At 35.3% G+C, this 20,715-nt stretch overlaps 2 protein-coding genes, 2 long non-coding RNA genes and 2 pseudogenes across 4 annotated transcripts; 2 read left to right on the top strand and 4 right to left on the bottom strand.

Moving 5' to 3' along the window:
* Window positions 1-513: 513 nt before the first annotated feature.
* LOC140954722 (putative SWI/SNF-related matrix-associated actin-dependent regulator of chromatin subfamily A member 3-like 1) lies at window positions 514-12,101 on the bottom strand (annotated as a pseudogene).
* Window positions 2,038-3,371, bottom strand: LOC118050492 (putative SWI/SNF-related matrix-associated actin-dependent regulator of chromatin subfamily A member 3-like 1; annotated as a pseudogene).
* LOC140954746 (uncharacterized) lies at window positions 4,320-6,210 on the top strand. The gene is made up of 3 exons (XR_012168250.1): window positions 4,320-4,574; window positions 5,304-5,374; window positions 5,998-6,210. It is a non-coding gene; the product is annotated as an uncharacterized lncRNA (long non-coding RNA).
* A 23-nt stretch (window positions 12,102-12,124) lies between the features above and the next one.
* On the top strand, window positions 12,125-14,066 carry LOC140954747 (uncharacterized). Its single transcript, XR_012168251.1, has 3 exons — window positions 12,125-12,384; window positions 13,114-13,184; window positions 13,820-14,066. It is a non-coding gene; the product is annotated as an uncharacterized lncRNA (long non-coding RNA).
* Window positions 14,067-14,556: 490 nt separating this feature from the next.
* On the bottom strand, window positions 14,557-16,477 carry LOC140954721 (putative SWI/SNF-related matrix-associated actin-dependent regulator of chromatin subfamily A member 3-like 1). Its single transcript, XM_073405397.1, has 2 exons — window positions 15,011-16,477; window positions 14,557-14,898 (listed from the first exon to the last, which is right to left on the bottom strand). The coding sequence occupies exons 1-2, from the start codon at window positions 16,475-16,477 to the stop codon at window positions 14,557-14,559; spliced, it is 1,809 nt and encodes a 602-aa protein (XP_073261498.1).
* A 957-nt stretch (window positions 16,478-17,434) lies between these two features.
* On the bottom strand, window positions 17,435-20,687 carry LOC118050487 (putative SWI/SNF-related matrix-associated actin-dependent regulator of chromatin subfamily A member 3-like 1). Its single transcript, XM_035060846.2, has 3 exons — window positions 19,036-20,687; window positions 18,561-18,852; window positions 17,435-18,315 (listed from the first exon to the last, which is right to left on the bottom strand). The coding sequence occupies exons 1-3, from the start codon at window positions 20,557-20,559 to the stop codon at window positions 17,516-17,518; spliced, it is 2,616 nt and encodes an 871-aa protein (XP_034916737.2). The 5' UTR covers window positions 20,560-20,687; the 3' UTR covers window positions 17,435-17,515.
* Window positions 20,688-20,715: the final 28 nt, after the last annotated feature.

Below are 20,715 nucleotides of genomic sequence, written 5' to 3'. Positions count from 1 at the left end.
GTAGGTTGGAGTTAGTTGAGAGAACATCCTTTTTAGTTGCTTCCTTATATCTCACACATCAATGTAGATTGAAAATAATATATTTTTTAAAAAAATTAATTTGATTTTTCAATTTTTTTTGCACAATAAATCATTTTAAACCAAAATTTTATACCAAATTACTTTTTTTTTTTAATTAAAAAAAATTAATTGAAAGACAAGATAAAAAAGAAAAAGAAAAATATGGTGAACTTCGAATTTCATGTGAAAACTTCATTTTAGTCCCTTTTTATTTTCAATTAATAGGTAATTGATCCATTTAGTTGTTGTAAATTCAATTTTAGTACAAAATTTTATTTTTCTTATTTTCCAGTCTCTGATTGTTTAAGAAGAAAGAGAAGTTGTTCGGATTCCGATGTAAAAAAAGAGTCGCCCTTAACACTTATTCTAATCACCAAAATAGCTGAAATTGGTGTCAACATGTTCCAATTAATGAAGGAGGTTTTATAATGATTCCTTTGAACCTCAATATTTCTAAAAAAAGACAGATATATATTTAGAATGAAAAAATTTTAACTCGGTTTGATTTTTTTGACTTGGACTGCCTTTTGGATTTATCAGGTTGAAAATTTGGTTTGTAGATGTTCTAAGAGTGTTTGTATGATGTTTTTAGGTTGAACAAGGTTGAAAATGAGTTTTTTTGGTAAAGAATCCATAAGCTCGATTTTCCAAGCACTACAGTTGTGGCTAGAATCTGGGTTGGCAAATAACATATCATCTGCCACAACAAGTGACATGTTTGTCTGCTAAAAAAAATTTCATCTACCCCTTTAAATGAGAGAAAAATAAATAAAATCGGGTATGAGCTTGAATGTCCCATGCGTCTAGGCTATTCCTTTCAAAAGCCTAGGGTGTTGGGTTATATATTTGCATGCCTAAGCTCTTCTTTGTTTTTTTTAATATATATCTAGTTTAATTAAAAAAATTATTGAAAAAAAATATTGAACTCAGTTAAGTTCATGACCTAAATTGCAGGTTCAATGGGTTAAGTTCACAACATTCGGGTTATTATTATTTTTTTATTTAGTGCATGTTTTGCCCCTCAATTAAGAAAAAAAGCAATCTCACCCTTTATTATTTTAGATGAGAAAAAAAATATAATTTCACTCTTTGTTATTAATGATCTTTCTTTTCTATTTTAGTTCCACATGCCTATCATGATTTCTCTGTAAATTAAAAAAAATTTTCATACAAAAAAGTTCTCATCAGTTTAATTGTCGTATAAATATATTAAATAAAAAATAATATTTGGGATAAACAATTTATTGTCATATACCTACAGAAATAATGCCAGCAACATTACCAGCTTTAGATATGGATTCAAATCACTTTCATCTAAAGTCTAAATCATGGCAAGGGTTTTCCAAAAGCTCACATCACACAAAGCTTAACACATTAGCAGTTATTATGAAGATTTAAAAAGAAAACCTCAACCTCCCAGATCAAAATCAGTCAAAATCTGCCTGGATAAAAAACAAATCATGTTTTAGTTAAAAAAAAAGGGAATACATTAATTAAAAAAATGCAGATTAGATTAAAGAGATATATTTTTTCTATTTATTTTATTTTAAAATTGTTGAATTAACTTTTATAAAGATAAATTTACACAATGAATTGGTATATAGATTTATTTGTTTAATTATTATCGAAATCTAATACGAATAATTAACTGATAAAATTACTGTTTAAATTAACCCCTGTTTGATCTTGGCTTTAATGTAACACATGCTGAAGCAGCAAGTTCAGAAATTGCCTGTGAGCATTATCATACATCATGAAATTTTGCCCAAAAGGACTCATCAGAGCAAGATTCACATAAAAGTAGCATGTCCTCTCGCAGAAGGATTGGAAATGAATTTTTCTTCTTCTTTTTTAGCGCTAACTGATAGAGATTCAAATTAAGGAAGCAGGAAAAAACAGATGGATTGCTACCTGTCCATTATAAACTACAGATGGGATTGCTATATGTCCTTGGAAGAATCATGAATCAAGGCATGCTCACCAGAAGAAGAGGCGACAGAGATCATCTATGCTAGCCTCGTGTTGTTCATATGGCCGTTTCCTTCCAAAAGCTTCATTCGCTGCTTTCTTCCTTTCCTGCATCTCCAATATCCTTTCTTCAATGCTATTTTGAGCAATCAATCTAACAATTCTTACATTCTCCAGCTGTCCGTATTGATGAACACGGTTTATTGCCTGTTCCTCAACCGCTGAGTTCCACCATGGCTCCAACAAGTACACTTTGGAAGCTGCTGTGAGGTTTATGCCGGTTCCTGAAGTCTTGAGACTCGCAAGCAGAACCGTGTCTGCTCCTGATGATCCAAATTCCTTGATTATTTCAGCTTGCCTTATTTCATCTGTTGATGCATCCAACCGCAATGTATCGAAGCCAGCATCTTTCAGTGGCTCTTCCATTAATGCCAACATCTTATCAAACAGTGAAAAAACTACTGATTTACTGATTGAGTTAACAACCCTAGATTCCTTCAAGAGTTTTATGAGAGCTGAGACTTTGGAAGGGGTTGTTCTTGACAGTTTTTTAGGGTTTTCAGGATTGGAAGATTCTGGAGGGGCTGAGAACAGGCCAGGCAGAGAAAGAGGACGCCGACAATTTGGGCAGGTTTGTTCGGTTTCTTTGTGTTGCAGGTGATGGCAAATGCATTTTTTGCAAAATATATGCTCACAGATTGTGATTTGTAGCATCAGTTGGTGGATCAAGGCAAACCGAACAGACAATATCTTCACCATCTTGAAGCCCATCGATCATCTTTCGAAGCAATTCCGGATGTTTGGATGCATCTGCTTGGAAACAAGTTCAAATGGTAAGCACGCTATAATCATACTGTCAGGGAAAAAATGTTGCAAGAACTTCCACAATTGAAATAACTGCAGAAGTTTTGTGTGTAAGAGTGCTCTTTGGTGATAGCGCTGTCTAAAAAACTTATCTTCGAAATGATATCGCAAGAGTTTCTGGTGCTCTAAGCAATTGAAATTGCAAAAACCAAATTGAACAAAAATATGAACAGGCAGAACTCTCCAATACCTCCAATATTGTCAGAAGGGAGCAATGATCTGAGATCCATAGAGCACAAGGCCGAGTCATTACATAACTGGCGAAGCTGTATAACTGAAAAAAGCACACATACATAGTGGCTGTGTAGAATATCAGCGGTAATAAAAAACATCCAATAACATCCTTGCAATCTGCTTTCCATCTGATCATACAGTACACGTTCTTCTCCAGAAAGTTCGAAGGAAACCGTCTCTACAGTTTTGGATGGCAATCCAACTAAATCCTTGTCTTTTATTCTCCGCAAAGAAATTGTTGTCATTAATTGCTGAATTTTTAAAATGAAAATCACAAAAACATAAAACATTCAGTGGAGTGGGACAAGAGATCCTGCACCAGTAATCCTAAATATTACGGATTGCACCTGTCAATTCGATTTCAATACCTTAGGTGGACATAACATTTCACAGTACAGAAATTCATTATAATCAGCAGCATGATATTACCTGCAGCCGGGAGAACCCTTTCTCATCTCCATTAGCAAGTGGTTTCTGAAACATTCGTTGCCAGTAGCATTCTGTGGAGAGTGGATCTAACCGGAAAAAAGACCATCAGGGAAAATAAATCGAAAGATCCATTCTGGATGGGTGCTCCTGTAACAGCCCACCTCCTCCTAGTGGTCAATTTACTAAAATCTCGAATCTGCTCTGCATTTGCTTTCTAATCACGTGAGCCTCATCCAAAATGACTCGCCACCACTCGATCTTCATCAAAGGGCACCGTGTGGGTTCACAGCCTTCAGCAACCAAGGTACTATATGTGGTCAACACTATATCATATTTCTTAAGCTCCTCAACATCCTTCGTCCTACTGTCCCCATAATACTTGTATAGCTTGAGTGATCCTTTTGAGTGTGCTCCTGCAGTTGGTTTTCCCATGTTGAACACACAGCAGAAGGGCACACAACTAGTGTTTGCTTAGCAACCAAAGCGGTAGAAGACTCATCAGCCATGCGCACAGAATTTTCTTTTATATTTCTATCCAAAAAGGTATGCATGTTTTGTTCTCCAGTACCCTTTTCACTCACCATGCCACCCCCCTTCCTCTTCTTCCCGCTAGAAACATGCACTACCCTGTTCTCCTCTCCTGTTCCTTCAGTAACATTGCCAACCTTATCAAAAGCAATTAAAGAAAGCAAAGTCAGAGTCTTTCCTGATCCATAATGATCAGAAAAAATCCCACCATGCAAAGGCTCTGGTCTCCTATGTGATGTTTTGTATTAAAAGGAATGAGAAAAGGCAACAAAGCCCTTGGAGGCTTAAAGAGAGGGTATAAATGATTGAGGGGTAGTGTGGTAATTGACTAATAGTTGATAAATATAAATAAGAAGAAAAAAAAAAAAAAAAGAATGATCTGATTTTGAGAGAAAGAGAGCTACGGGAGAGATAAGGGAAAGAGGAAGAAGAAGAAAAGAAAGGAGAGAAGGAAAGGAAGGAGAAGAGAAGTAGAGGAAATAAGTAAAAAGGTAAGATTTATAGTTTTAAGTGTATAATATGTTAAATTTCGGTTTTGATTAATTTTGAGAGTTTTGAAGTTTGTATTTTGAGTTAATTGATGAATTAATTTGAAGGTTAGGAGTTGATTATTGTGGGTATTTGATGAATTAGTTGATTTTAAGAGATTGAATTGAAGGATAATGATTTTGAGTTATGATTTTGCTTAAATGGTGAAATTATGTTAGAAATCAGGGGATAACAGTAGGTGATCTGTTGAAATTCTGGGTTTGAGGTTGAAGATGACGAAAATTCAGTTTGGTCCCTCAATTTATGGAAATTGCAGTTTAGTCCCCGAACTTTGGAAATTTTACAGATTGGTCCTTGGGGCATAAATTGAGGTTCTGAACAGAAATGAGGATGATTTAAAGGCAAAATTCCAGTATAATTAATATTTTCAGTTTGGTCCTCCAATTTGACAAATTACGATTTGACCCCTAATATTTTGATAAAATCACATTTTGGACCTTGGGGCATAATTCAAGATTCTGGACAAAGATAAGGACGAATTATGGATAAATTTCAATATGGTCATGTATTTACAATTCGGTCCTCAAAATTGGGTAAAATTACGTTTTGGTCCCTGTTTTGGAAAATTGTCATTTTAGTCCCTAAACTTGGGAGATTAAGCCCAGTTTATTTTATGCATTGGTATCTTTTGTTTGATTTGTTTTTGAGTATATTGCATATATTTATTGTAGGTTCTCCTAACGATCCTTAATCGGATTTTCGGGTCTTTTGTCTGACATTCCTTTAGTTCAGTATTTTCCGGGTGAGTGGAATAATCTTTAATATGCATATAATATAAATAAATATGTATGTTGAGTATACAATAAGTACAACTAGTAAATTTCTTGAATATTTATATATGTTGCTTTATTTCCGAGTACTAATTTATTATTGAATTTTCACTCGCAATCTGTTAAAGTAAATTCTATTTGATATGATATACGTTTCTTTGATGATTATGTGAATATTTGTTATGCCTTGATATGGGACTTGTCAGTACTCCATGCTAACGGAGAATAGTTAGCCTGTGTGCACATAGTATTCTGTTACCTAGCTGGTGAGAGAGGCATCAGCCTGTGGCGATTGATCATCCCACAGTGGTCACCGACGGGTGTCATCTGGTCACCGACGGGTGTCATCTGGTCACCTTCGGGTGTCATCTGATCTCTGACATGTAATCCACTACGTTATAATAATATGTTACGTTATGATAACTATATGTTACGTTATGATAATATGTTTAGTAAGTATATATGTATATGTATATGTATATTAAGATAAATCATCTTACAACTTATTAATATCTGAAATATCTAAAATGTATATTAAATGTTATTCCCTCACTGAGTTGGTTGAACTCACCTCTCATTTTTAATATTATTTCAGGTTCTTAGTTTCTGGAACTTTGTTGAGTGTTTCCGCTTCTCCAGTTCTGGTCGGTATGCCTTGCTTGTTCGCGAGGCTTTCCTTTCAATTTTGATTTGATGTCTTAGACGCTCCACTGTTACCTTGTTTTAATTAAATTTGGATTTTGACAATGTAATGAGTATTATGAATTATTATTTTTGTTTTAATAACTATCTTTCGGTTTCATCAGTATTTGAATAATATAATATTTCTGAATATTATGAGCCGCTGCGTATTTTGGAACAAATTGTTCTTTTGATATGTTCGTTCTGAGGCTTAGCGTAGGTGAGGTGTCCTTTCGACACCGCTCCTACGTTGCCGGTCACGGATCCGGGATTTGGGTCGTGACATCCTATCCGTTTGATGCCTTGTCAAAACATTCAGATACGACCCATCTTTCACCTCCCAAAAAGGGGGCAACTCATCAGACTTCTCTTTATTCACCAACCACCATAGGCCCTCCTTTTGATGATCAAGAAGTTTAGCTTTAATCACATTGTTTGGTGGTTCCAAACTCCCCAATTTCTCTATCCTACCCTTTTCTTGAACCCCCGTACCCTCATATGACCTGAGACTTGTACCAGGTTGATCACATAAACGCAACCCGTGTTGTAAAATCCAATCTTTAGCATTCTGTGCAGCCGCTGACTCTGCAAAAATCGTAACTACACAAGGAATAGACTTATCATATTTAAATCTTGAGCAAATCACCTCACCTTCAAGATTAATTTTTAGAATATCAACTAAAGGAGATAAAACCATAGCAACTGAAGTACAAAGGTAGCCTACTTCTCTAGAACTAGAATTTAAAACCTTTATAGCATTTTTATCAGAAGGGCATTGTTGATAACGGACAAATTCAAGCAATTCATGCTCATTGAATTTTGCACCACTGTGGCCTACAATAGTGGTGGTAAAAGAACCAACAAGGGTGGTTTCAGTCAGGTCTGGTTGTGAACCAAAAGATAGCCAATCTTGAAAAGTAGATGGATCTTTCCAGGCATCAAGACTCATGGCAAGTAGTCTTGGTATGGGATCTTCTAGACCTTCTAGACCTTCTAGATATTCTTCTTGTGAAGAATCCTGACCATCATCAGAAGTAATTAATGAAAGTACTGGGCTTTGGTGACCTTGTTGAAATTCTTCTTCTTCTTCTTCTTCTTCTTCCATTAGAGAAAATCAAAGAAAGATCCTGCCTTTTCTTGTTTCTTTCGACTGCAAATGAGAGAGATTTTTTTTTTTTGTTGTTGTGTGTTTTGAGAATTGAAGGTAGCTGGTAGAGCTGTTATATATATTTGGTTAATTAGTTAGCGACGGTTAATAAAGGATAGGATAGTGTAGGATTTGATAATAGATAGGATAGAAATCTGTAGTTGTTGTTTTATTTATTTATTTATTATTATTATTATTATTATTATTATTATTATTATTATTATTATTATACAAGCAGTCAATTCCCTATATATGAGATATAATAGTTTTACCATCATTAAACTTTACTTCAAGACAAATTGCTTATAAAAGAAAAAATCATGGGTAGGAAGCAAAAACTCTTGGAATTATTATTATTTTATACATTGAAAGAATTCATTATAGAAAAATGGAAATAATAACTTTAAAATCAATTATATTATAAGTCAGGCATTTTCCTTTTCCTATTTTACCCAGATTTTTGTTGGCAATAGCAGTATCATCGATACCCCCCTAGCATCTTTTTTTATTAGCTAAAGCTTGCTTTATTTAACGACCTAAGGGGTTTCTTGTCATGACCTGAATCTCAGGTCTATGATTGATCGACAATGCAGGAGTGGTGTTGTAAGAATACCACACCTTTGTTAAATCTCAAAATGAACATATCAAAAGAATAAATTATTTAAAAATATACAGCAATATTTTATAATCTTTTAAAATATTATATTATTCAAAACTAATAAAATTAAATAATAGTTCAAAACTTCTTATCGGTAATTAAAACAAAAAACAATAATCAATAATAATAATTATATTGTCAAAATCCAAACTTAATTAAAATAGAATAATAGTGGAGCTTCTAAAACATTAAATCAAAACTAAAAGGAAAGTATTGTGAAACAAGCAAGGCATACCGATAAAAATTGAAGAAGTAGGAACACTCAACAAAGTTTAGTTGCTAACAAAAACTAAGAACATAAAATAATATTAAAAATAAGGTATAAGTTCATCCAACTCATTGAGAGAATAATATTTAATATACATTTTAGATATGAATATTTTGCAAATCGATTTATCTTGGTATACATATACATACTAAACATATTATCATAAAGTAGTGGAATACATGTCAAAGATCAAATGACACCTAAATGTAACTAGATGACACTCAAACGTGACCAATGTGGGAGGATCAGTCGCTACAGGCAAGTGTCTTTTTCATCAACTAGGTATACAACACTATGTGCACATAGACCAATTACTTTCCGTTAGTATGGACTTACTGACAAGTCCTATACCAAGGTATAACAGATATTCACATAATTATCAAAACAATGTATATCATATCGAATATAATTTAGCTCAACAGAATGCGAGTGTAAATTTAAGAATAGATAAGTACTCAAAAAATAAGGCAACAAATATAAATATTCAAGAAATTAGCTAGTCGTACTCATTATATAATCAATATACATATTGACTTATATTACATACATATTAAATATTATCCAACTCATCCGGAAAAAAATATTAAAGTAAAAGGAATTTTAGACAAAAGATATGAAAAATCCTATTCAGATCATTAGAAGTACTTTCAATGAATATACAGAATATACTAAGTTTAGGGATTGACACGATAATTTTTAAAAATCAAGGACCAAACATAATTTTACTAGAATTGGATGACCAAACTATAAATTTCAGAAATACATTACCATACTGAAATTTCACCCATGATCCATCTTCAATTATGTCTAGAATCTCAATTTATGTTCTAGGGATCAAATTGTAATTTTTCCAAAGTTTAGGGACTAAACTGTAAATCTTCAAAATGGAGGGGCTAAACTGAAAAATATACAAATCAATTATCATACTGAGATTCAAAACCCTTAACCTCATAATAATACTGCCCAGAATTCCAAAATACATTTTAGAGGTCAAATTATAATTTTCCAAAGTTTAGGGACTAAACCATAATTTTCATAAATCAAGGACCAAAATAAAAATTCATCATCTTCAACATCAAGATTATTCTATCCAGATTTCCCAACAAAGTTTAAACAAATTTCTTAACGCATAACAAATCAATTAACAAATTTTTATTTCTAACAACATACCCCAAATCAATCACTTAACATTAAACTCATAATAATTATGAATCAATCTAAACAATATAAACTTCAAATTTTTATAAATTCTAATCTCTTCTTTATTTCTTCTATAAATAAATTATAATCAAAATTAATATGAGAGGGAGTCATTTTCTACTTCCATCTTTCTTATACCAAAAAACTCAAGATCAAAAATTGAAATTCTTGATTTGATGTGAGGTCATAACAACCACAAGAATTAGAAGAGAGAAAAACAATTTCTCTTGCAATTTTTCCTTATATACCTAGGTTAACCTAGGTTAGGTTTGAACTAACTTGAACTTAGGTTTGGGTTAAAAGTTTAGGTCTTACATTTACTTTATCATCTTGAATCAATTTCTTCATCTCTAAAAGAAAGCATTCATTTCATAATCGATAGTGAGAAAGATATTTGTTTTTGGACTAATCATTGGTTAGTAAATGGCACCTTAAAGCATCAATTTTCTCAATTATATGCTCTTACATCAAAGCCATCAGCTAGGATTGAAGAAATGAGATCTTAGAATTATAATCCTCAGTTGTGAAATAATACAAACCTCATGGATATAAAGATCTAAAAACCGATGAGCAAGATTGATGCAATTCTAATTTAGAACAAAGTTCAAAGTTAATAATATTCAACATTAAAATAAATAAATAAAAACATCATAAAACAAAGTTCTCTTGCTTGAAATCCCATGCATGGTCAAAACTCCTCCTTTTGCTTTTTCTTGGAAGTTTTGCCGAAACTTCATACTCTAAATTAGCTTGGAAATTTTGTTTTTAATTGTTGAATTTACCTCTTATCCTTTTTGATGTGCTTGGAAGTCCTATAAAATTAGAAAAATAAATAATAAAATAATATCAAGCTTTCTTGCCACGACATGCATTTCATAATGAATATAAAGTCCTTACAAACTATGAATAATAGTCGCTTTATTTGACATGAAATCCTTGTAGAATAGGTAAGTCAATATCTGTCACACATGTTTCCAAGAGCATTAATGAATCATTGTATTGACTGGAATGCATAATGCACAAGGAAACAATGTCTATGCAATTTTCGTACATTCTTGATTTATTCCAATTCTGACTTTAAATACGTCTTTCTTTTTCTTCCGGATGAATCAACAAGTTTACAATATATCATTGGAAAGGTATGAATGTCTTCTTTCCAAAACAATTAAAATCTCAATATAATTCATATTATAGCTCTAGATATAATCCAAACAATAGATGAAGATCCACATAGATATATTTGAGAAAATTCATCCAGTAACTTTGACCATGTGAAATAATATCTTCCTGGAATTAACCTGTAATTTTAACCTAATATAGAAAAACTAGGTCCTATAAAAATATCAGTCCGGTCCAACTGTCGAGTTGAAAGTTATGCTCGGCAAAATAAAATTGGACAATATAAAATTTTATGTCAAAATTTGATTCAAACCTTATTTGGATCATGTCAATTTCCTTGAAATTTGAATTTTTTATTTTTATTTTAAATTAATTATGCAAGAAAAACACCGAACAAAGTGGTACCAATACTACTACAATCTAAATCGTTGGTGTCCATTACATTTATCCAAGTCCCACAACATGTGATGAGCATCAACAATCCTTGTGATATAATGAATTTGATGGAAGAAATAAAATAAATTTATCTATGAGTTAGTTTTGAAGTAAATTACTATATCGAAACAGGAAGTACAGGGTAAATATCCCCTCTATGGACACATGAGCTATAGATTAACTAGAGATCATAATTGTTTAGTTTAGATAAAATTAAATATATATTGCAATAAAATCAAACAATAAACTTAGCATTTTAGACATGAAAAATTTATATGTAAACTTGAATCCTTACACGCGTATGACAACCAAAAGCAGAATATAACAATTGTACATGCTTATAGAAGAAACTTAGAAGTAGAATAAGCTAGTAATCTTTTGTTGTGAAGGATAGATCCATTAAGGTTTTATTTCTTGTCATGCAAACAAGTATAAAAATCAGCCTCCAAGAATTCCAAGAACACTTGAAAAGCTGCACTTTTTTTAGGTCTACAAATAAAGGAGAACCTTATAAGCTATAGAGATTTGAGATTTGGCCTTCTTCTACCGCCTTGAGAACACCATGTACAGGGTGCAGGCATGCACATGGGAATGCTATTCCAAGGATAAGAGGCTACAGAGGTCCTCTAAGCTAACCTCGCGTCGTTCCTTGGGTCCCTGCATTCCGAAAGCTTCAATTGCCTGTTTCTTCCTTTCCTGCATCATCAATATCCTTTCTTCAATGCTATCTTTAACAATCAATCTAACAATTATTACATTCTTCTCCTGTCCATATTGGTGAACACGATCTATTGCCTGTTCCTCCAGTTCTGAGTTCCACCACGGCTCCAACAAGTAGACTTCGGAAGCAGCTGTGAGGTTTATGCCGGCTCCTGAAACTTTAACGTTCGCAAGTAGAACTGTGTTTTGTCCTGCTGATCGAAATTTCTTGATTATTCCAACTCTCCTTCTAGCATCTATTAATGCATCCAACCGCAATACATTGAAGCCAGCGTCTTTCAGTGGCGCTTCAAGTAGTACCAACATCTTCTGGAATATTGTAAAAACCACTGATTTACCGGTTGGTCTCACGTCCCTAGATTCCTTCAGGAGTCTTATGAGAGTTGAGACTTTGGAAGGAATTATTGCAGTAGATTTTCTAGGATCTTCAGGATCGGAAGATTCAGGAGGAGCTGAGAACAAGTCAGACATCGAAATACGACCACGACAAATGTAATGTTTTGAAAATTGAAAAGATTGGAAAATACAATAAAGCCCTTGGAGGCTTAAAGAGAGGGTATAAATGATTGAGGGGTAGTGTGGTAATTGACCAATGGTTGATAAATATAAATAAGAAAAAAAAAAAAAAAAAAAAGAGGGATCTGAATATTGGAAGAACAAACCGTAAGAGAGAAGGGAGGAAGAAGAAGAAGAAGAGAAAATAAGGGAAAATAAGGGGAAAAGGAGAAGAGAAGTAGAGGAAATAAGTAAAAAGGTAAGATTTATGGTTTTAAGTGTATAATATGTTAAATTTCGGTTTTGATTAATTGTAGAGTTTTGAAGTTTGTATGTTGAGTTAATTGATGAATTAATTTGAAGGTTAGGAGTTGATTATTATGGGTATTTGATTAATTAGTTGATTTGGAGAGATTGAATTGAAAGATAATGATTTTGAGTTATGATTTTGTTTAAATGGTGAAATTGTGTTAGAAATAAGGGGATAACAGTAGGTGATCTGTTGAAATTCTGGGTTTGAGGTTGAAGATGACGAAAATTCAGTTTGGTCCCTCAATTTATAGAAATTGCAGTTTAGTCCCCGAACTTTGGAAATTTTACAGATTGGTCCCTGGGGCATAAATTGAGATTCTGAACAGAACTGAGGATGATTTAAAGGCAAAATTCCAGTATAATTGATATTTTTCAGTTTGGTCCTCCAAGTTGACAAATTACGATTTGACCCCTAATATTTTAATAAAATCACATTTTGGACCTTGGGGCATAATTCAAGATTCTGGACAAAGATAAGGACGAATTATGGATAAATTTCAGTATGGTTAGGTATTTGCAGTTTGGTCCTCTAATTTTGGCAAAATTACATTTTGGTCCCTGTTTTGGAAAATTGTCGTTTTAGTCCCTAAACTTGGGAGATTAAGCCCGGTTTATTTTATGCATTGGGATCTTTTGTTTGATCTGTTTTTGAGTATATTTCATATATTTATTGTAGGTTCTCCTAACGATCCTTAATCGGATTTTCGGGTCTTTTGTCTGACATTCCTTTAGTTCAGTATTTTCCGGGTGAGTGGAATAATCTTTAATATGCATATAATATAAATAAATATGTATGTTGATTATACAATGAGTACAACTAGTAAATTTCTTGAATATTTATATATGTTGCTTTATTTTCCGAGTACTAATTTATTATTGAATTTGCACTCGCAATCTGTTAAAGTAAATTCTATTTGATATGATATACGTTTCTTTGATGATTATGTGAATATTTGTTATGCCTTGATATGGGACTTGTCAGTACTCCATGCTAACGGAGAATAGTTAGCCTGTGTGCACATAGTATTCTGTTACCTAGCTGGTGAGAGAGGCATCAGCCTGTGGCGATTGATCATCCCACAGTGGTCACCGACGGGTGTCATCTGGTCACCGACGGGTGTCATCTGGTCACCTTCGGGTGTCATCTGATCTCTGACATGTAATCCACTACGTTATAATAATATGTTACGTTATGATAACTATATGTTACGTTATGATAATATGTTTAGTAAGTATATGTATATGTATATGTATATGTATATGTATATTAAGATAAATCATCTTACAACTTATTAATATCTGAAATATCTAAAATGTATATTAAATGTTATTTCCCTCACTGAGTTGGTTGAACTCACCTCTCATTTTTAATATTATTTCAGGTTCTTAGTTTCTGGAACTTTGTTGAGTGTTTCCTCTTCTCCAGTTCTGGTCGGTATGCCTTGCTTGTCCGCGAGGTTTTCCTTTCAGTTTTGATTTGATGTCTTAGACGCTCCACTGTTACCTTGTTTTAATTACATTTGGATTTTGACAATGTAATGAGTATTATGAATTATTATTTTTGTTTTAATAACTATCTTTCGGTTTCATCAGTATTTGAATAATATAATATTTCTGTATATTATGAGCCGCTGCGTATTTTTGATCAAATTGTTCTTTTGATATGTCCGTTCTGAGGCTTAGCGTAGGTGAGGTGTCCTTTCGACACCGCTCCTACGTTGCCGGTCACGGATCCGGGATTCGGGTCGTGACAACAAATTGGGCAGCTGGTTCTGGTTCTCTGCAGGCAAGTCCCAATGCATCTTTTGCAAAATACATGTTTACATATTGTGATCACAGCATCAGTTGGTACACAATAACAAATTGCACAGTCAAAATCTTCATCTTCGCGAAGCACATCGATCAACTTTCGGAGAAATTCTGGGTGCTCTGATGCATCTGTTTACAATCAAGTTGAGATGGTAAGCGCATTATAACCAGACTGCTAGGAAAGAAATGTTGCAAGAGCTTCCATAACTTGAAATAATTGTAGAAGTTTCTGTGTACAAATGCACTATCCAAAAATTTATCTTCCAAATAACATCAAAAGAATTTTCATATACTCTAAGCAATTAAAAATTCAAGACCATATTGAAGAGAATATTAACAAGTAGAACTCTTCAATACCTCCTATATCGTCAGAAGGTAGCAATGATTTGAGATACGACGAGAACGGGGTTGCATCATTACACATCTGGCGAAGTCGTATGACTGCACCGCGTATAGATGCATAGCTTCTGTTTCGTCTAACAGTAGCAATGAGTTTGCGGACAACTTTCTTGGATTCTGCTTCCATCTGATCATACAGCTCACGTTCGTCTCCATAAATTTTAAAGCGAACTGTCTCTACAGTTTTTGATCGTAATTGGCCAACTAAAACCCTGTCTTTCGTTCTCCGCAAAGAAATGGCCGCCATTAAATCCTGAAAGTCTATGAAGTTGTATTACAAGTTGTGACTTATTGAAGTGAAAGAAGTTGTATAACTAATAAACAAAAACAGTAATCAAGGCAAATATTTATCAGTATGATATTACCTGCAGTCGCGAGAATTCATTCCCATCCTTCTTAGCAAGTGGCCTCTCCAACAGGCTTTGCCAGTAGCTTTTTTTAGAGAGTGGATCTAATCGCAAAAATGCAATCAAGGCAAATAAATCAAACGATCCATTCTGGATGGGTGCTCCTGTAACAGCCCACCTCCTCCTGGCGGTCAAACTAGAGACTGCCATACTTTGCTTGGCATTTGCATTCTTAATCACGTCAGCCTCATCCAAAATGACTCGCCACCACTCGATCTTCAACAAAGGGCACCACCTTTCAAAGGACTCATTAGCGAAGGCACCATACGTGGTCAACACTATATCGTATTTCTTAAGCTCCTCAACATCCTTAATCTTGCTATCTCCATGATACTTGTGTAGCTTGAGCGATCCTTTTTCCGTATGCTCCAGTAGTTGGTTTTTCCATGTTGAACACACAGAAGACGGGCACACAATTAATGTTTGCTTCGACACCGAAGCACTAGAAGACTTATCAGCCATGCCCCCATAACTTTCTTTTATATTGCTATCCAAAAGGGTATGTGTTTTTGGTTCTCCAGCACCCATTTCACTCACCCCTCCTCTCTTATTACAACTACAAACAGACGCTGCCTCATCCTCCTCACCTGTTTCTTCAGGGACATTGCCAACCTTATCAAAAGCAATCAAAGAAAGCAAAGTTAGAGTTTTGCCCGTTCCGTAATCATCAGCAAATATCCCGCCATGCAAAGGCTCCGGTTTCCTATTCGTTCGATGCCTTGTTAAAACGTTCACATACAACCCATCTTTCATCTCCCAAAAAGGGGGCAACTCATCAGAGTTCTCTTTATTCACCAACCACCACAAACCCTCTTTTTGATGATCAAGAAGTTTAGCTTTAATCACCTCCTTTGGTGGCTCTAAAGTCCCCAATTTCTCTATCCTACCCTTTTCTTTACCCCCCTTACCCTCATTTGTCTCGGGATTTGTACGAGGCTCACCAGTTAAGCTCAAAGTATTTCCAAAAATCGATTGTTTAACATTCTTTAGGTCAGTTGACTTTGAAAAGACTCTAACTAGACAAGGAGCAGAGTACTTAACATCTCCAGTTCTTGAATCAGTCACCTCACCTTCAAGATTAATCATTTGAGCATCAATTAAAGGAGATAAAGCAGCCGAAGCTTTATCATGAAGGTAACCCACTTCCATAGAAGTAGAATTGAAAACCTTTATAGCATACTTATCACGAGGGCATTGTAGATAACGTACAAGTGTAACCAATTCATGGTCACTGAATACCATAGCAGGGTGGTTTCTGAGGCCCACAATATGGGTTATAAAAGAACAAACATGGCTGGTTTCATACCGGATTTGTTGTGAAGAAGAATATTTCCAATCTTCAAACGAAGAAGAATCTGGACGAGCATAAAGATTCATGTAAAGGCCCAGTGCGTCTTCTTGTTCTTCCTTTAATTCTGCTTCCATTAGAGAAAATGAAAGAAAGATTCACTCTTTTCTTTTTCTTTTTCTTTCTTTAGTCCGTGAACAGACGGAGAGAGAGAGCCAGAGACCTTGGGTGTAGAGAATGTGAGGGGAGGAGGTAGAGCCGTTATATTTGATGGAATAGAAGCGCAAAAGCGCGGGCTGGGAGAGAGTTAGTTAAAGACAGTTGGGATGTGTAACGGGCTGGGCCTTTTGGGTCAGGACCTGGGCTCTCCCTTGTCTATTTTTTTATTCATTATATTTTCTTGTGTACTAAAAATTATACATTAATAAGAAAAAACGAATATAGTTTCATTCTTTTACATTTTTTTTATGGTTCCCTATGTATAGTAATATCCATTATGACAGCAACCTCAGCATCACACAAAACTGATAATTCTCTAGCTTTCTTCAGCAACCCATTCCTGCATTTGGAGAAGGTGACTTGCCTGCTATTCAAGTTTTCTATCCTCTTTATCTCAATCTTCCCTCTCCCCATTTTTTTCCTCTCTTCAGTCATGTATGCTAATGGTCTCTCCTAGCCTCCTCTAACCCAGAACTCTGTGCAACCACCAAGAACATGAAACAACAGATGTGTGTTTGAATATATAAAGAGAGAAGAAGAAACCAAGTCTCGATTTACAATAACTATGTTCCTTGAATTGATAAGGATTGTGAAGGACTAATGAAGGAAAGTGTGACCAGAATTAGTATACTCGTTGGAAAGGTGACAGATAGAATACTATATGTAGCAATTATCCAATTTTGGTTAACTTTTAATTACTCATGAGGTGGTTATTTACCTCTTTTAGAATTTTTGGTAAATGGGTGTTTGATGCCAACATGTAAACCCTAAAAAATGAAAATCAGTGGACCAATGAGATCAGTATTTGTAGTATTGTAAAATGGAACAGTTTATTTTTAAGAAGATAAAACTCTCAATGACTAATAATGGATATTACTATACATAGGGAACCTTAAGAGGGAAGGATTTCTATATGTCCAAAAACTATACACTCCAAAAAAACCAAGGCATACTCATCAGAATAAGAGGCGACAGAGATCGTCTAAGCTAGCCTCGTGTTGTTCATTTGGTCGTCCTTGCCTTCCAAAAGCTTCATTGGCCACTTTCTTCCTTTCCTGCATCTCCAATATCCTTTCTTCAATGCTATTTTGAGCAATCAATCTTACAATTCTTACATTCTCCAGCTGTCCGTATTGATGAACACGGTTTATTGCCTGTTCCTCAGCCGCTGAGTTCCACCATGGCTCCAACAAGTACACTTTGGAAGCAGCTGTGAGGTTTATGCCGGTTCCTGAAGTCTTGAGACTCGCAAGCAGAACCGTGTCTGCTCCTGCTGAACTAAATTCCTTGATTATTTCACCTTGCCTTATTTCATCTGTTGATGCATCCAACCGCAATGTATTGAAGCCAGCATCTTCCAGAGGCTCTTCCATTAATGCCAACATCTTATCAAAAAGTGAAAAAACTACTGATTTACTGATTGAGTTTACAACCCTAGATTCCTTCAAGAGTTTTATGAGAGCTGAGACTTTGGAAGGGATTGTTCTTGACAGTTTTTCAGGGCTTTCGGGATCGGAAGATTCTGGAGGGGCTGAGAACAGGTCAGGGAAAGAAATAGGACGGCGACAATTTGGGCAGGTTTGTTCGGTTACTTTCTGTTGTAGGTGATGGCAAATGCACTTTTTGCAAAATATATGCTCACAGATTGTGATTGTAGCATCAGTTGGTGGATCAAGGCAAACCGTACAGACAATATCTTCACCATCTTGAAGCCCATCGATCATCTTTCGAAGCAATTCCGGATGTTTGGATCCATCTGCTTGGAAACAAGGATCAAATGGTAAGCACGCTATAATCATACTGTCAGGGGAAAAATGTAGCAAGAACTTCCACAATTTGAAATAACTGCAGAAGTTTTGTGTGTAAGAGTGCTCTTTGGTGATAGCGCTGTCTAAAAAACTATCTTCCAAATGATATCGCAAGAGTTTCTGGTGCTCTAAGCAATTGAAATTGCAAAAACCAAATTGAACAAAAATATGAACAGGCAGAACTCTCCAATACCTCCAATATTGTCAGAAGGGAGCAATGATCTGAGATCCATAGAGCACAAGGCCGAGTCATTACATAACTGCCGAAGTTGAATAACTGAAAAAAGCACAGATATATAGCGGCTGCGTAGTTTATTAGCTGCAGTAAAATATCCAACAACATTCTTGGAATCTGCTTCCATCTGATTATACAGTTCACGTTCTTCTCCAGAAAATTCGAAGGAAACTGTCTCTATAGTTTTAGATGGCAATCCAACTAAAACCTTGTCTTTTATTCTCCTCAAAGAAATGGTTGCCATTAATTCCTGAAAAGTTTTAAAGAAAATCACAAAAACACGGAAGCATTCAGTGGAGTGGTACAAGAGATCTGCATACTGTAATCCTAAAGATTACAGATTGCATCTGTCAATTCGATTTTCAATACCTTAGGTGTACATGACATTTCACAATACCGGAATTTAATAAAATTATCAGCAGCTTGATATTACCTGCAGTCGGATGAACCCTTTCTCATCTCCATTAGCAAGATGTTTCTGCAACAACTCTTGCCAGTAGTACACTGTAGAGAGTGGATCTAACCGGAAAAAGGTCATCAGAGATGATAAATCAAACGATCCATTCTGGATGGGTGCTCCTGTAACAGCCCACCTCCTCCTAGCGGTCAATTTAACAAGTTCCCGACTTTGCTGTGTATTTGCTTTGTTCATAATCACATGAGCTTCATCCAAAATGACTCGCCACCACTCGATCTTCATCAAAGGGTACCGTTTTTGCTCACATCCATCAGCAACCAAGGTACTATATGTGGTCAACACTATATCATATTTCATAAGCTCCTCTGCATCCTTCGTCCTGTTATCCCCATAATACTTGTATAGCTTGAGTGAACCTTTTTGAGTGTGCTCCTGCAGTTGGTTTTCCCATGTCGAACACACAGCAGAAGGGCACACGACTAGTGTTTTCTTAGCAACCAAAGCACTAGAAGACTCCCCGGCCATGCGCGCAGAACGTTCTTTAATATTACTATCCAAAAGGCTATGCATTTTTTGTTCTCCGGTACCCTTTTCACTCACCGTTCCCCAATTCTTACCACTAGAAACAAACTCTAACCTGTCCTCCTCGCCTGTTCCTTCAGTAACATTGCCAGCCTTATCAAAAGCAATCAAAGAAAGCAAGGTCAGAGTCTTGCCTAATCCATAATCGTCAGCAAAAACCCAACCATGCAAAGGCTCTGGTCTCCTATTCGTTTGATGCCTTGTCAAAACATTCAGATACAACCCATCTTTCACCACCCAAAAAGGGGGCAACTCATCCGACTTCTCTTTATTCACCAACCACCACAGCCCCTCCTGTTGATGATCAAGAAGTTTAGCTTTAATCACATTCTTTGGTGGCTCCAAAGTCCCCAATTTCTCTATCCTACCCTTTTCTTGAACCCCCATACCCTCATATGAACCAAAACATGCACGAGGTAGATCGTGTAAAAGCAACCCGAGAGGCAAAATCTTATTTCTAACACCCTGTACATCAGCTGACTTTGCAAGGATTCTAACAGCACAAGGAATAGACGTGTCATGTCTAACTTTTAAAAAAGCCACCTCACCTTCAAGATTAATTTTTCGAAGATCAACTAAAGGAGATAAAACCTGAGCAACTGGTGTAGAAAGGTACCCCATCTCTCTAGAGCTAGAATTTAAAACCTTTATAGCATGCTCATCATAAGGGCATTGTCGATAACGTACAAATCGAAGCAATTCATAATCATTGATTTCTGCATCTCTAAGGCCTACAATAGTGGTGGTAAAAGAACAAACAAGGGCGGTTTCAGTCCGGATTGGTCGTGAACCAAAAGATAGCCAATCTTGAAAAGTAGATGAATCTTTCCAAGCATCAAGATTCATGACAAGTGGTAATTGTTCTTGTCGAATTTGTTGATATTCTTCTGTTGGAGCATATCGCCTACCACCAAAAGCAAGCAGAATACGATATTCTTCTTCTTCTTCTTCTTCCATTAGAGAAAATGAAAGAAAGATTCTGCTTTTTCCTGTGCTTCTTTCTTCGGTCAGTGAACGCAATGAGAGAATGAAAATAGCTGGTAGAGCCGTTATATTTGGTTGAAAAGCGCGGGTTCGGAAGCGAGTTAGTTAGTGACGGTTATCGGTTGGATA

The sequence above is a fragment of the Populus alba genome, chromosome 16 (genome assembly GCF_005239225.2).
Source record: "Populus alba chromosome 16, ASM523922v2, whole genome shotgun sequence".
In the NCBI taxonomy this organism is placed as follows: domain Eukaryota; kingdom Viridiplantae; phylum Streptophyta; class Magnoliopsida; order Malpighiales; family Salicaceae; genus Populus; species Populus alba.
The sequence above is the reverse complement of the archived record's forward strand: the minus strand, read 5'-3'. Positions and strand labels throughout refer to the sequence as shown.

Bases quoted from the DNA above. Each gene is read 5' to 3' on its own strand.
- LOC140954721 (XM_073405397.1), bottom strand. From the start codon at position 16,477: ATGGAAGCAGAATTAAAGGAAGAACAAGAAGACGCACTGGGCCTTTAC. The intron at 14,899-15,010 runs GTAATATCATAC...ATAGACTTTCAG, and splicing joins ATGAATTCTCGCGACTGCAG to GATTTAATGGCGGCCATTTC.
- LOC118050487 (XM_035060846.2), bottom strand. From the start codon at position 20,559: ATGGAAGAAGAAGAAGAAGAAGAATATCGTATTCTGCTTGCTTTTGGT. The intron at 18,853-19,035 runs GTAATATCAAGC...AAAACTTTTCAG, and splicing joins AAGGGTTCATCCGACTGCAG to GAATTAATGGCAACCATTTC. The intron at 18,316-18,560 runs GTATTGGAGAGT...GTTTCCAAGCAG, and splicing joins CCCTTCTGACAATATTGGAG to ATGGATCCAAACATCCGGAA.